Source organism: Brienomyrus brachyistius, chromosome 22 (genome assembly GCF_023856365.1).
Source record: "Brienomyrus brachyistius isolate T26 chromosome 22, BBRACH_0.4, whole genome shotgun sequence".
In the NCBI taxonomy this organism is placed as follows: domain Eukaryota; kingdom Metazoa; phylum Chordata; class Actinopteri; order Osteoglossiformes; family Mormyridae; genus Brienomyrus; species Brienomyrus brachyistius.
Window position 1 is genome coordinate 3,753,517 of NC_064554.1, and position 11,970 is coordinate 3,765,486.

Here is an 11,970-nt window from a genome sequence, read left to right on the forward strand (position 1 = left end):
GAATAAAATGGATTCACTTCGTTTTCCTCGGTCTAGTTGGAATTATATCCACTGAGTTTATACACTTTTACGAATAATCTTTGCTGGTCCAACCTTGACTTGGGCCCATCTTCTGAGGGGGTTCCGCTTGCTGGGGGTGGGGACAGCGGCTGTGAGTGAGGATGACGCGGGACTTACAAGGGGTGCCGATATATAAATGTGACTCCTTAATACCAGGTAAATATTATGCACACATTCACACGACTTTGCATGGTTCCAAAAAGGTCAGGCCAACTTTGTACCTGTGTTTGGATTTGGGTTCTTCTGCAGAGAAGTTGGGTTAAACATCTGCTGCTGCTATGGCAACACGCTGCGAGATTATTCTATAAAATGAAATTTATAAGGCCCAGTATCCGATAATACTCTATATAAATGTCAGGTGATGGTGATCCCAGATACCTGTAAACTTGTTAATCAAAACGAATTTTATATGTATTAACAATCACCCGTGGCGATGTATTTTACATCTTACAGACCAATAAAGTAAATATAAAAATTTAGGAGATTAGTGTCCAATCAGTCTATAGCACTACGTGTGAGACTCTGCTTCATAACAAGCACATAAATACTTATTGTGCATCAACAAGAGAAGTTGGGTTTTGGATGAACAGCCAAATTAATTAAGTGATGCACGTTTTATATAAGGCAGCATGGTGGTGCAGTGCACTGTGCAGTGCACGGGACCAGGGTTCGAAATATAACAGAATGGCTGCCGTCGCATCATCCAGGTGGCGGGTCCCACAGTGGGGGTGGCTGAAGTGGCTCCCCATTGGTTCAGTAAAGCGCTTTGGGTGTCTTGAAAAAGCACTGCATAGATGTAATATTCATTCATTCATATGAATGAATCAAAAAATTGGGCGCCTGTGTCTGTCTCTCCCCTTGTACAATAGGTTCAGTTTCCCTTCTAGTGGGCAAGCTGTTGAGAGCACAGCTCTGTACTGAGCATGTAGTGTAATAAAGTAGTGATGTTTCATGTACTTTGGCCTCTGACTCTTTGATTTTATATTACAAACACCCTCATCCTCACTATTCGTTGGCTCAATGCCACATATATACACTCACCGGCCACTTTATTAGGCACACCTGTCCAACTGCTCGTTGACGCAAATTACTGATCAGCCAATCACATGGTGGCAACTCAATGCATTTAGGCATGTTGACATGGTCAAGACAAACTGATGCAATTCAAACCGAGCTTCAGAATGGTGAACGTGGCATGGTTGTTGGTGCCAGACGAGCTGGTCTGAATATTGCAGAAACTGCTGATCTTCTGGGATTGTCACGCACAACCATCTCTAGGGTTTACAGAGAATGGTCCGAAAAAGGGAAAACATCCAGTGAGCGGCAGTTCTGTGGGCGAAAATGCCTTGTTGATGCCAGAGGTCAGAGGAGAATGGCCACAGTGGTTCGAGCTGATAGAAAGGCAACAGTAACCAAAATAACCACTTCTTACAACCAAGGTATGCAGAAGAGCATCTCCGAATGCACAACATGTCGAACCTTGAGGCAGATGGGCTACAGCAGCAGAAGACCACACCGGGTGCCACTCCTGTCAGCAAAGAACAGGAAACTGAGGCTACAATTCGCACAGGCTCACCGAAATTGGACAATAGAAGATTGGAAAAATGTTGCCTTCTCTGATGAGTCTCGATTTCTGCTGCGACATTCGGATGGTAGGGTCAGACTTTGGCGTCAACAACATGAAAGGGTGGATCCATCCTGCCTTGTATCAACGGTTCAGGCTGGTGGTGGTGGTGTAATGGTGTGGGGGACATTTTCTTGGCACATTTTGGGCCCCTTAGTACTAATTGATCATCGTTGCAACGCCACAGCCTACCTGAGTATTGTTGCTGACCATGTCCATCCCTTTATGACCACAGTGTACCCATCTTCTGATGGCTACTTCCAGCAGGATAATGCACCATGTCATAAAGCTCGAATCATCTCTGACTGGTTTCTTGAACATGACAATTGAACATGACAGTTCACTGTACTCAAAAGGCCTCCACAGTCACCAGATCTCAATCCAATAGAGCACCTTTGGGATGTGGTGGAACAGGGATTCGCATCATGGATGTGCAGCCGACAAATGTGCAGCAACTGCGTGATGCTATTATGTCAATATGGACCAATATCTCTGAGGAATGTTTCCAGTATCTTGTTGAATCTATGCCACGAAGGATTAAGGCAGTTCTGAAGGCAAAAGGGGGTCCAACCCAGTACTAGCAAGGCGTACCTAATAAAGTGGCCGGTGAGTGTATGTATATTATTCATGAATGACATATATACTGTAGATACACACAGAAAACATAGCAGTTACTGTAGTTGCCCTCTGCCTCCTGTATGGACGGCAACAGCCCCGCTAAAGGACTCCTTCACTTTGAAACCAGTAAGTGCTCTGACATTTTCCCTTTAAGACAATGGGCACCAGTACAGGTGACCGCCCTTCTTGGCCAAGCTTGCCTTTACTTAAAAGAGCAAGATTTGGAAGGTGTAAAGAGAATTTCCTCACAGCGGTCAATGAGAATTTTTTTTTAAATAAAATGTCCTACAGACACAACACCTTGTCAACACCTTGGACCGCAAAAAGACCTTCTCCCGTGTCTGCTTTTTGTGATACGTCATACGATACACGTATTATCTATTATATTTTACTTTGTATATTATGGCGGTAAGATAGTGTAATGCCGCTTATTTTGGGGTCTGGTGATGCCCTGTACGACGCTAGTTGTGTTATCATTGGTCGTCCAGCAGGGACGTGTTTTTTTTAACGTTGAAGTGCGCATTGTCAGTAATACAACTAAGAATACATTACGCCGAGACGCTTCTGTGCGGAGACCTTGAATAAAAGCGTATGAAGCAACGCGCGATCACGTGCCACACAGAGGGGCGGGGATAAAACTAAAAAGCGAGCGGTGCCCCCACCACAGAGGATTACTACAAAAAAAAACTATTATGAAATATACAGAAAGCCGATGTTTTAGGAAATGAGGCGGGTTTCTGACGCTTTATTTTAGGAGGTGGGGCTGATTGCACTCGGTCAGATCATTTAGGCAGGCGGCGAGTTTGCTGCAGGTCGCCTCTGATCTTTGTTACTTTGTATCAGGTAAGTTACGCTGCGGGTCGGTCTTACTATATCTGTATCTTGATTGCTTCAGTCTGAAATCGTTAGTTATTCACGCATAACAACCAAGAAAGGAATAAGGTTAGTATCATGTTGTGTAATGGCATTGCTGATCTCGTGATTTACCATCAACTAACAGCTAGCTAGCTATCAAACTGTCCGGCTATTGAGTTAGCCAACATGGTTGGAGCTGTGAGTGAGCGAACCCATCATGGAATAACTTGCATCGTCTGGTCGGTCATTCACTGTTGTTCATTTATCTGATATTTCTTGGGAAACATTAAATGCATTAATTATGTCAAAAGGAGAACGAGCGCAGTGACTTCAGCTACCAAAAGTTTTGCCATTATCTGCATAACAATCAAGCCTCTTTCTATTTTCAGTGCATGATTGTGATAAGCAAACGGTGGCTTTAACTAACTGGCGCTGCCCTTATCTCCGCGCACCACCGCCGTCGGTTATTTCCTGGGACAGGTGACAGTTTCCGATAGTTGCGGCTCATTTGCTACGTAACAGTCTTGTCTTGAAGTAGCATTTCGCGAAATTTCTGTTTTGTTTCCAAAGGATCAGCATGGTTACGGAGGGGCAGCCTACGGATTTCGTGAAGGTGCTGCACCTGCTGGCGATGTCCTTCGCCTGGGGCACACAGGTGTGGGTTACCTTCATAGCTGGTGAGTGTGGGGGCCGACAATCTCCGTGGACCAGAACTTTTCTCTGATAACACGTTAGGGCGCAAATATGAAATAGATAACTTTAAGCAGGGCCGCCAACTTTGGAAAGCAGGACGGAATGCGATTTTAAATTCGAGGTAAGTCTGCAGACACATTTACATATATGTAAGAGTATTATTATCTTGTAAATGGACTGTGTTTGCAAACTGAGGTAGTGCTTTTGATGTAGGGTTATAATGGAATAATGTAGATTTCTTGCGTGAGCGTCACGCCAGATGCTGGAGAGTTGGCAGCCCTGGTTAAACTGCGATATTGAACCGATCTTTTCGTAGTGGACAGTGACGGCTCCCATTCATTCTTCCCACGTTTCTCTTCGTCATGGCGTGCTCCTCTTTGCCGCAGGGTTTGTCCTGGTGGCCCGAGTTCCTCGGCACACCTTCGGCCAGGTGCAGGGAGTCCTCTTCCCCTTTTACTTCTACAGCCTCCTGGCCAGTAACTTCTTCAGCCTTGCGGTGTTTGCTGTGTACCACCCCCGCGAGCTGCTGGACGGGCACGAAGCGCTGCAGGTTGGGGCAGATATCAGACTGCAAAATTTTCTTAAAATTTTTCTTTTATTAGACAAGGGGTTGGTTAAAAGCAAGAAAAGTTGGTTAAAGTACAGAATAACTGTGGTGTAACTACACTCTTCCTGCGATTTCTGCCCACGTTTACTATTTGCTTCTAGTTTAGTACTTAAGCATTTGTGGAGAGACCATCAGCTGAAGCCCTGTGTACCTTAGTTCTTTCCCTGTTCCACCACACATGATTCAGCCAAGAGCTGTGTGGTAATTAGCACTTGGAGGTGCCAGAAGAATCAGGTGTGTTAAATGAGGGGAAACCCAAAAATATGTGGGGCTCGGACCCCCCCAGGACTGGAGTTTGACACCACAGCTCTATGGTCTGCCAGTTGTACCCCAGCTGTATGTAAATGTAACTTTTCAGTCTAATTTATGGTACAGAAATGGACTCTGAGGAACATTTTTGTACCATTGTGGGTGCATTAATATTGTTTTTACCTTGGGGTACAAAACTGTACCGGGGCTGTACCCTTTTTACTAACCAAGTCTGTAAAGAAGACTGCACAAACTATCTGAGTGATTAATGCAGTATTTTAGCTGCGGCAGACAATGGAAAATATGGTTCCATCAGTATAGAATGTGAAATGAAGCTGAGGTTGTGGTTCCACGTACGACAGGAGCTCACGCCTGCACTGTCTCGCCGTCTCCTGGCAGGTTTGCCTGTATTTCAGCGCCCTGCTACTGGTGGGCCTGAACGCACAGTGGTTTAGCCAGTCCACCACAGAATTAATGCTGCAGATGCAGGAGGTGGAGCGGGAGCACGGTTTGGGCGGCGAGGTTGGGCTGAAGACCAAGAAGGAGGAGTACGCCAAGCTCCGAGAGAAGGACCCCAAGTACAAGGCCCTCAGAGCCACCTTCTTCCGGTACCACGGCCTGTCCTCGCTCTGCAATCTTCTGGCCCTCCTGTGCACCAGTGTGAACCTGGTCTACACAGCCCTGCATCTAAGCACCATCTAACACCCAACACAGATCTATGGTCTATCATTACATAAATGTTTCGTTATGGAGCTGTGAATATATTCATTAATCATTTATCATAAATCTTCCATGATAAACGAACATTTTGTTCAGTGTGTGAACCGTACGTGGTACTAAGGAGCAAAGATCGCGTCGACAGCGATGTCGATAAGTGTTTTATAAAACATTGGCTGATTTTCATTGTTCCAGGAGAGGCAAGGATATTATTTAATTTTTACAAATGGAATTTCCATGTGATTTCAGATTTATTGAATTACACCTTTTTAATAAATGAGTGAGCTGTGTAGCGTCAGCTTTAATTTTATTGCCCCAGTTTGGTGCAGTGAATGGTGTAAAGCATACATGAATTAATCAGACTGAACAAAAATGCCTAGATTAACTTGCTGTCTATATTCTCAATCAAGAAGAAAGACAAAATCTATTAAAACTGATTCATGTAAAAAAAAAAAAAAGACAGCCTACTTGGTTGATATTTTTGTAAAAATAAATAAAATTCAGGCTACTTGGAGGGGGGGGGGGGGAGATGTGGTGAGAACTAGGGTGACTGGGAGGTCACATGCAGTGTGCAGGATACCTGGCTCCGCCCACAAGGAGCGATGGGGGATTTGAACCTGGGTCCCTGAGGTGTGAGGCAGTGCTCCCCTGTATCTAACTGATGTATTTGCTTTCTTTAGGCTCCAGTTCACATTCTCAGTGATCACAGTAGCAAATTGTTAGCAACCATGCTACCTGCAGTTTGAACCAGGTAGTGTGAGTGAAGCTAAGCAGGTTTGGACCTGGCCAGTGCTTGGATGGGAATCCAGTTGGGTTGTTGGTCTGTGAAGAGCCTGGTGCTTTACTGTAAGGCCTCATTGAGGTTTTGCTTTGTACTTTTTTTTTGGAAAAAGTAGGAGTGATGTCCTGACTAAAATCTAACCGCTGTGCTACCCAGCCACCCCCTCCTACCATCCCCTGTATCTAACTGGTGAATTCTCCCCTGCCCCTTCACCACCTTAGCTACTGTATGGTGAGCATGCTGGGGCAGAATGGCTGCTGTCCCATCACCCAGGTGGGGGCCACACAGTGGTGGTGGTTGATGTGGCCCCCAATTGGTTCTGTAAAGCACTTCGGGCATCTTGAGAAGTGCTATATAAATGTAACATTTATTCACATTCCCTCTTCCTGTTACTCATAAGAGTTAAATGTTCCTTGAAAGTCTTCCTGAAGGTCAGGTGCAGCCCCCTTCCCCAGCCAGGAGCAGACCGGTCCACCCTGTGACAGTCCCATAGGAGCAGAGATGCCGATTCCCTCGCGGTTCATGTACCCTTTCTCTAGACTAACAGTACAAACATGCCAGAATTCCAGGGTATTGGAGCAAACCTACAACTCTGTGTGCATTAACCATCCAAAGGTTTAACTGACTTTCATTTTTAAGACCACAATTTTTTATATTTTTATTAAGTCGACTCACTGGTTTCATACCAGCTGGAGGTGTGATTCTGGCCTTGCCAGCACTCAGCAAAACCCATCCTTGAATCACAGTTTAGCGTAAGATCGCACAGAGCAGGGGCTCATTTTGGACACATCTTAACTGCAGAAATTACTCCACAGTCTTGCATTTGTATGGGTACAAGCACACACTGTAAGGATGCTTTAGGAAAACCAATTATTGACATCTTTTCTACTCAACAGAAAGCAGAAATATATACTTTCACGCATCACAAGAAGAAAAAAACATATGTAAATGAATACTTAGTCCAATGGACACTGGAAAGACAAAACATTCTTGCTGATCAGTTGGAATATGCAACACTGCCACCATGTGATTGGCAGTGTTATTTACTTCTAATGTTTTAATAGATGTACCTCTCAATAGCGAAAATATTCATTCAGTTTATTTTTATATAGCGCCTTTCATATCAGTGTCGTCCCAAGGCACTTCTCATGGGTGTATTGTGATACATTCCTGCATTATTTATGCAGGCTAATTCAATAACAGGGAAAGGGAAAGAAAGAGAAAATGAAAAGCCAAAAGCCCGGCTAGCCTGTGTGCCTCTTACTGAGCTGTGGGACGACATCCGCGCAGAACTTGCACTTTCACAGGCCTCCCCAGTGCCAAGTCATTGCACCCTCATAGGTACAAACTGGTACTTTTTTCTGACAGTGTACGCAAACCCTCGAACCCTGGTTTCTCCTTCTTCGGCTCTATTGTCTCTTACTCTACCAGAATGCTTCAGTGACTCACCACCTCTCCAATGATCATTGTGTCTCAGCCCAGTTTGCTTTGCCTCACTGGTAAACAGCACAACAGGGCAGTGAGTCACACCCAGCCTGATAACAGCCAGATCCTTCTCCTTCGGGAAATACCCTCTCACAGCACTGCTCTGTCACTGGGAGAGATCAGATGACCACAAGTACATGAGACAGAGTTAAAATTACCCAGCAGAATCACAACACTCCATTTTGCCTTCATAACTGATCACAAGATAAGGGACAATCAGCTGCAGCAATTTAACAGACCAGAAGGTACTGTGATTGGTAGTTTGGTCTGCAGTTATGTTTAATACGGCCAATCAAAATTCAAGACACCAAAATTCAGGGTGTGGCATGTAAACAGTCTCACGCCATAAGGTTCTATACGTTTATTTTTTATGCTAGCATTAAAGACTTTCACACAGACTGAAAAGTTACTGCAGCATGTCTGTCGCCTGCATAGTAAAATTGCTGGATAATTAGGAAACTGACTTATAAATGACAAAAAAAAATAAAAAATCAGTCCACACTGGCATGGGCAAAGTAAGCATTTGTCTCGGACACGACCGGCAGATGAGGGAAACCTATCGAGTAGGACTATAGGTTATATATTTACTATAGCATTTCACTATCCGCCCGTCCATCTTCTCTAACAGAGTCAAAGTAATGATCACGAGCTATACGAAGGTTATATTATTAGAGTTATAGGCATAGAAACACGCAATAAACCATAAAATACCTACATACATTTGTGCTGACTCATCTATATACATGAATGTGCACGTAGATTCATCTGGATTAAATGTACCAGCACTGTAATAACAACCTACAAAATCTGGCTGTGCAGTACAAAGACATTCTGGATTCGCATGACAAAAGTTCACCTTATACACCCTGGAGAGCCTGGCAGTGGAATGAGGAACTTATCTTGTTCCAGTTTGCACCTCACCTCGTTCCAGAAAGTTCTTGTTTTTAAATAGAAGCACTGCATCCGTATGACCCGGAGAATAAAAGACGAAAGTACGCGTGTTTCTGTGGTCATGGGACGGGGCCGGTTTTACACAGGGAGAAAAATAACGCAATTTAAATAAAGTCGCAGTGGGGAAAACGAAAAGGTGAATTCAAAGGAGAGAGCGCCTGGCGGCTCCCGGCCGGCACACCCAGCGCTGACACGCCCCCTAGCGCCAGACTGCGGTGCGTTCGTCTGGAGAGACTGGCTGGACGAAGCTGTACTGCAGAAAAGTCGCAAAGGCATCTAAATTAGGAGTAACATGACGTCAAATAACATCCAACCAGGTACATTTGTATCGTATTATCTGTACGTTGAAGGCTACAAATTTACCATTATTTGAAAAGCTCTCATATAAATGTATCGTTTTTTCATTTGAAATCCGGTGATCAAGGTTAATGTTTTCTTATCTCCACCACTAGATACTGCTCGGTTTTATTTTCTCTCTCTTATTTTTAGGTTTTGGCAGATTTAGCTCGTCGGTCTTATATACGTCTCTGCACTTCCGTGCTAACAACTAGCTGCATTGGGCTACAACAAGCCCATGATAATTACTTCATTGCTTATTTTCTGAATTTGGAAATATCTGTATTACGTATGTCTTTTTTCCCGAAATTTGTCTTGTCTAAAGTTAGATACTTGTACGGTGTCGTAGTTTCATCATACGTGTTCGATGCGGCGTTCATGTTTTTTTTCTCCAACCGAAATGCGGAGGAACTTAGTCTACAGAATGTTTTGTGCAATTGCATTTCGTGCCACTGGATGGCAGCATTTCCCTGGGTCCTCGCATCCTCTGGTCTCACGTGAGGGAACGTTAATCAAAATGTGTCATCCTCGTTTCTCACCATGATGTAATTGTATTTTTAAAAATGCAGGTATTTTACTAATTGTCCACCGTATGTCCTCAGCTGAGGAGGACAGCCCTTCCCTGTTCCCCTCTGCCCTCTCTGTGTCCCCAGAACTAAGATTAGTGCTGCTGGGCCTGTCAGGCTCAGGGAAAAGCTCGGCAGGAAACATCATCCTCGGCAAGGAGGAATTCCTTTCCCTAAACAACAGCAGGACAGCCGTCACTCAGGAATGTGAGATTAAAGCAGCCACAGTGGCTGGTAGACAGGTAAATGTCACCGTTTAATCATTCGTCACATAGTTATTCTGCCATGCTATCATTATCCGTACCATAAACAAAGTTTCCCCACCCTTTAAACAATTTCCTTCAGGATAATAAAGGTATTTTGATTCTGTCCATTTGCAGGTTTCTGTGGTTGACACACCAGACTGGTTCTTCTCAGAGCGCCCCCTAGAGGATGTCCAGGATCAGATATCCACCTGCAAGTTGCTATCGTCTCCAGGGCCCCACGCCATCCTCCTCTGCGTGCCCGTGGACCGCCCAGTGGTCACGGAGCTGCAGGCGCTGGAGGCCATCGCTCACGCCTTCGGCGACGGCGCGGTAGAGAGTCACACACTGGTGCTTTTCACTCACGGTGACAGGCTGGGCACGCGCGAGGCAGTGGAGGAGCATATCGTCTCCCGCCGCGAAGACCTGCTTGCGGTAACAGAGCGCTGCGGCGGCCGGCACCACCTGCTGGAGAGAGGGGGCGAGGCCGGGGAGGGAAGCGTACGCGAGCTGCTGGAAAAGATAGAGGACATGGTGAGGAAGGCTGGGGGGACGTTTTTCCCCTGGCCCCCCTCTCAGGAGACGAAAGCGCAGGGGGAGGAGGAGAAGACGGTGAGAATGAGAGGAGGCAAAAAGGAGGAACTTGAGGCGAAGACAGAGGAAGGCGACGGCGAAGAGGAGGAGTGGGTGAAATCCAGCGAAAAAGATGAGGAAAGTGGGGATGAGATCTCTCCGTCCGCCGTGGCTTCCCGCGACGTGTCGTTCATCCGCTTCCTCTGGGAGACGCTGCTCGGGTTCCTGAAGAGCATCCCAGGGCTGGTGAGGAGAGAAGCTCTGCTAGGAGGACTGGTCGGGCTTTTTCGTGGGGGGGCCCTTTGGCTCCGTGCTGGGGACCACGGTGGGCACCGTGGCAACGGAGGTTGGAAAGCGCAAGAACTCCAAACAAAAATGATTCTCGTCCCAGGAATCACAGGTTAAAAGCAGGCTCATGTAGAGTTGTCTGTCTGTGTGTTTTTTTTTTTCTTTCAGTTATTCGAACGAATTATTCCACACGAGCAAATGTCTGAAGTGTGACCAGTGCTACCAGGCTGCTAAAAAAATGTGTTTGCATATATGACCTATAATATACGAGAGATTAAAGTATTTTAAAAGCCAGCTGTTACCATGGTGTAATCTCCTTGCAACGTGTCACCAAAGGCAAACTGTGTGACTCCATGTGTGAGAGCAGGTCGGCATTCAGTCCCCGTCTGCTTGACATGGACTTCAGGGTTCCTGCATGGTTCCAGGCTAAATTTTTCGGACCTGCGGGAGGGGGATGCCCCTCTAATTCCTACCCATCGGCCTGCCCCGAATACCAGATGGCCCGATCCGACCTGCGTGTCCGCGGCTGCACGGCAACCAACCGGAGAACAGCAGCTGTCAAACATCTAAATAATAAGCAGGGTATGAGTGCACTTTCACGTCAACTTCTGTTTCTTATCAAATGAAAAGGCCCCTTTTACCACCTAGTGGAGTAGGAGCCAAATAACATTTTCCTAACAAAGCAAGAACTAATTAAGGCAAAATTATTCAAGTCAGCAGAGAGTGCAAAATCGGAGCATTCGGGGAACGTGAGGCGCGAAGGCTGGTAGTGGTCCTGCGACCTGGCTCTTGAGGAACAGAAAGGTCTTGTCACATAACAGTATTTTACTTACAAAAGGAATCTACAATAACTACATTCATAAGCCATTTTTATATACCTTTGTATTAACGTTAATCTCTTTTTTCCGAAAGTGATAAAACGTTCTTATCAACATTACTACTTAGATAAGCCAGTTTTGTGGTTTTAATTAATAGTTTTACAATTTGCAAACACCTTGTACAATCAGAAACCACAGTGGCAGCGATTTCCAGTCTGTCTGGCCGATGCACAATGAACTACTCTCTTGCATCAATGACACTCCTACTACTAACGATTAAAAACGAGGTAAAAAGCAAACCATCGACTTTGGAGCCCATATGCACTAAAGGTCAAAATGAAGCTTTTGACCATGTTTGTACAAAGACAGACCGAATTAAAAAACTTTCTGCAATACGTGTAAATTTCCACTAGGTGTAGTAAACTTACATAACAGTGGTTCTCAACCTTTTTGCACCGCGACCTAATTTTTACCATGCCTGCTCAGTCGCGACCCCATATCAAGTAT

At 45.3% G+C, this 11,970-nt stretch overlaps 2 protein-coding genes across 3 annotated transcripts; both read left to right on the forward strand.

Annotated features, from left to right (window-relative positions):
* The first annotated feature begins 2,899 nt into the window (after window positions 1–2,899).
* Window positions 2,900–5,713, forward strand: tmem205 (transmembrane protein 205). 2 transcript variants are annotated; one of them, XM_048991597.1, is made up of 5 exons: window positions 2,900–3,145; window positions 3,547–3,637; window positions 3,728–3,834; window positions 4,237–4,400; window positions 5,106–5,713. In XM_048991597.1, exons 3-5 carry the CDS (start codon window positions 3,735–3,737, stop codon window positions 5,406–5,408), a joined length of 567 nt encoding a protein of 188 aa, XP_048847554.1. In that variant the 5' UTR covers window positions 2,900–3,145; window positions 3,547–3,637; window positions 3,728–3,734; the 3' UTR covers window positions 5,409–5,713. The 2 variants fall into 2 exon arrangements, with proteins under 2 accessions (XP_048847554.1, XP_048847555.1); XM_048991598.1 differs by lacking the exon at window positions 3,547–3,637.
* A 2,911-nt stretch (window positions 5,714–8,624) lies between these two features.
* Window positions 8,625–10,939, forward strand: LOC125718078 (GTPase IMAP family member 1-like). Its single transcript, XM_048991596.1, is given in 4 exon segments — window positions 8,625–8,957; window positions 9,579–9,784; window positions 9,923–10,642; window positions 10,644–10,939. Coding segments are annotated over 4 exon segments (1,044 nt in total). The 5' UTR covers window positions 8,625–8,932; the 3' UTR covers window positions 10,737–10,939.
* The last annotated feature ends 1,031 nt before the right edge of the window (window positions 10,940–11,970 follow it).

Bases quoted from the DNA above. Each gene is read 5' to 3' on its own strand.
- tmem205 (XM_048991597.1), top strand. From the start codon at position 3,735: ATGGTTACGGAGGGGCAGCCTACGGATTTCGTGAAGGTGCTGCACCTG. The intron at 3,835-4,236 runs GTGAGTGTGGGG...TCTTTGCCGCAG, and splicing joins GTGGGTTACCTTCATAGCTG to GGTTTGTCCTGGTGGCCCGA. The intron at 4,401-5,105 runs GTTGGGGCAGAT...GTCTCCTGGCAG, and splicing joins ACGGGCACGAAGCGCTGCAG to GTTTGCCTGTATTTCAGCGC.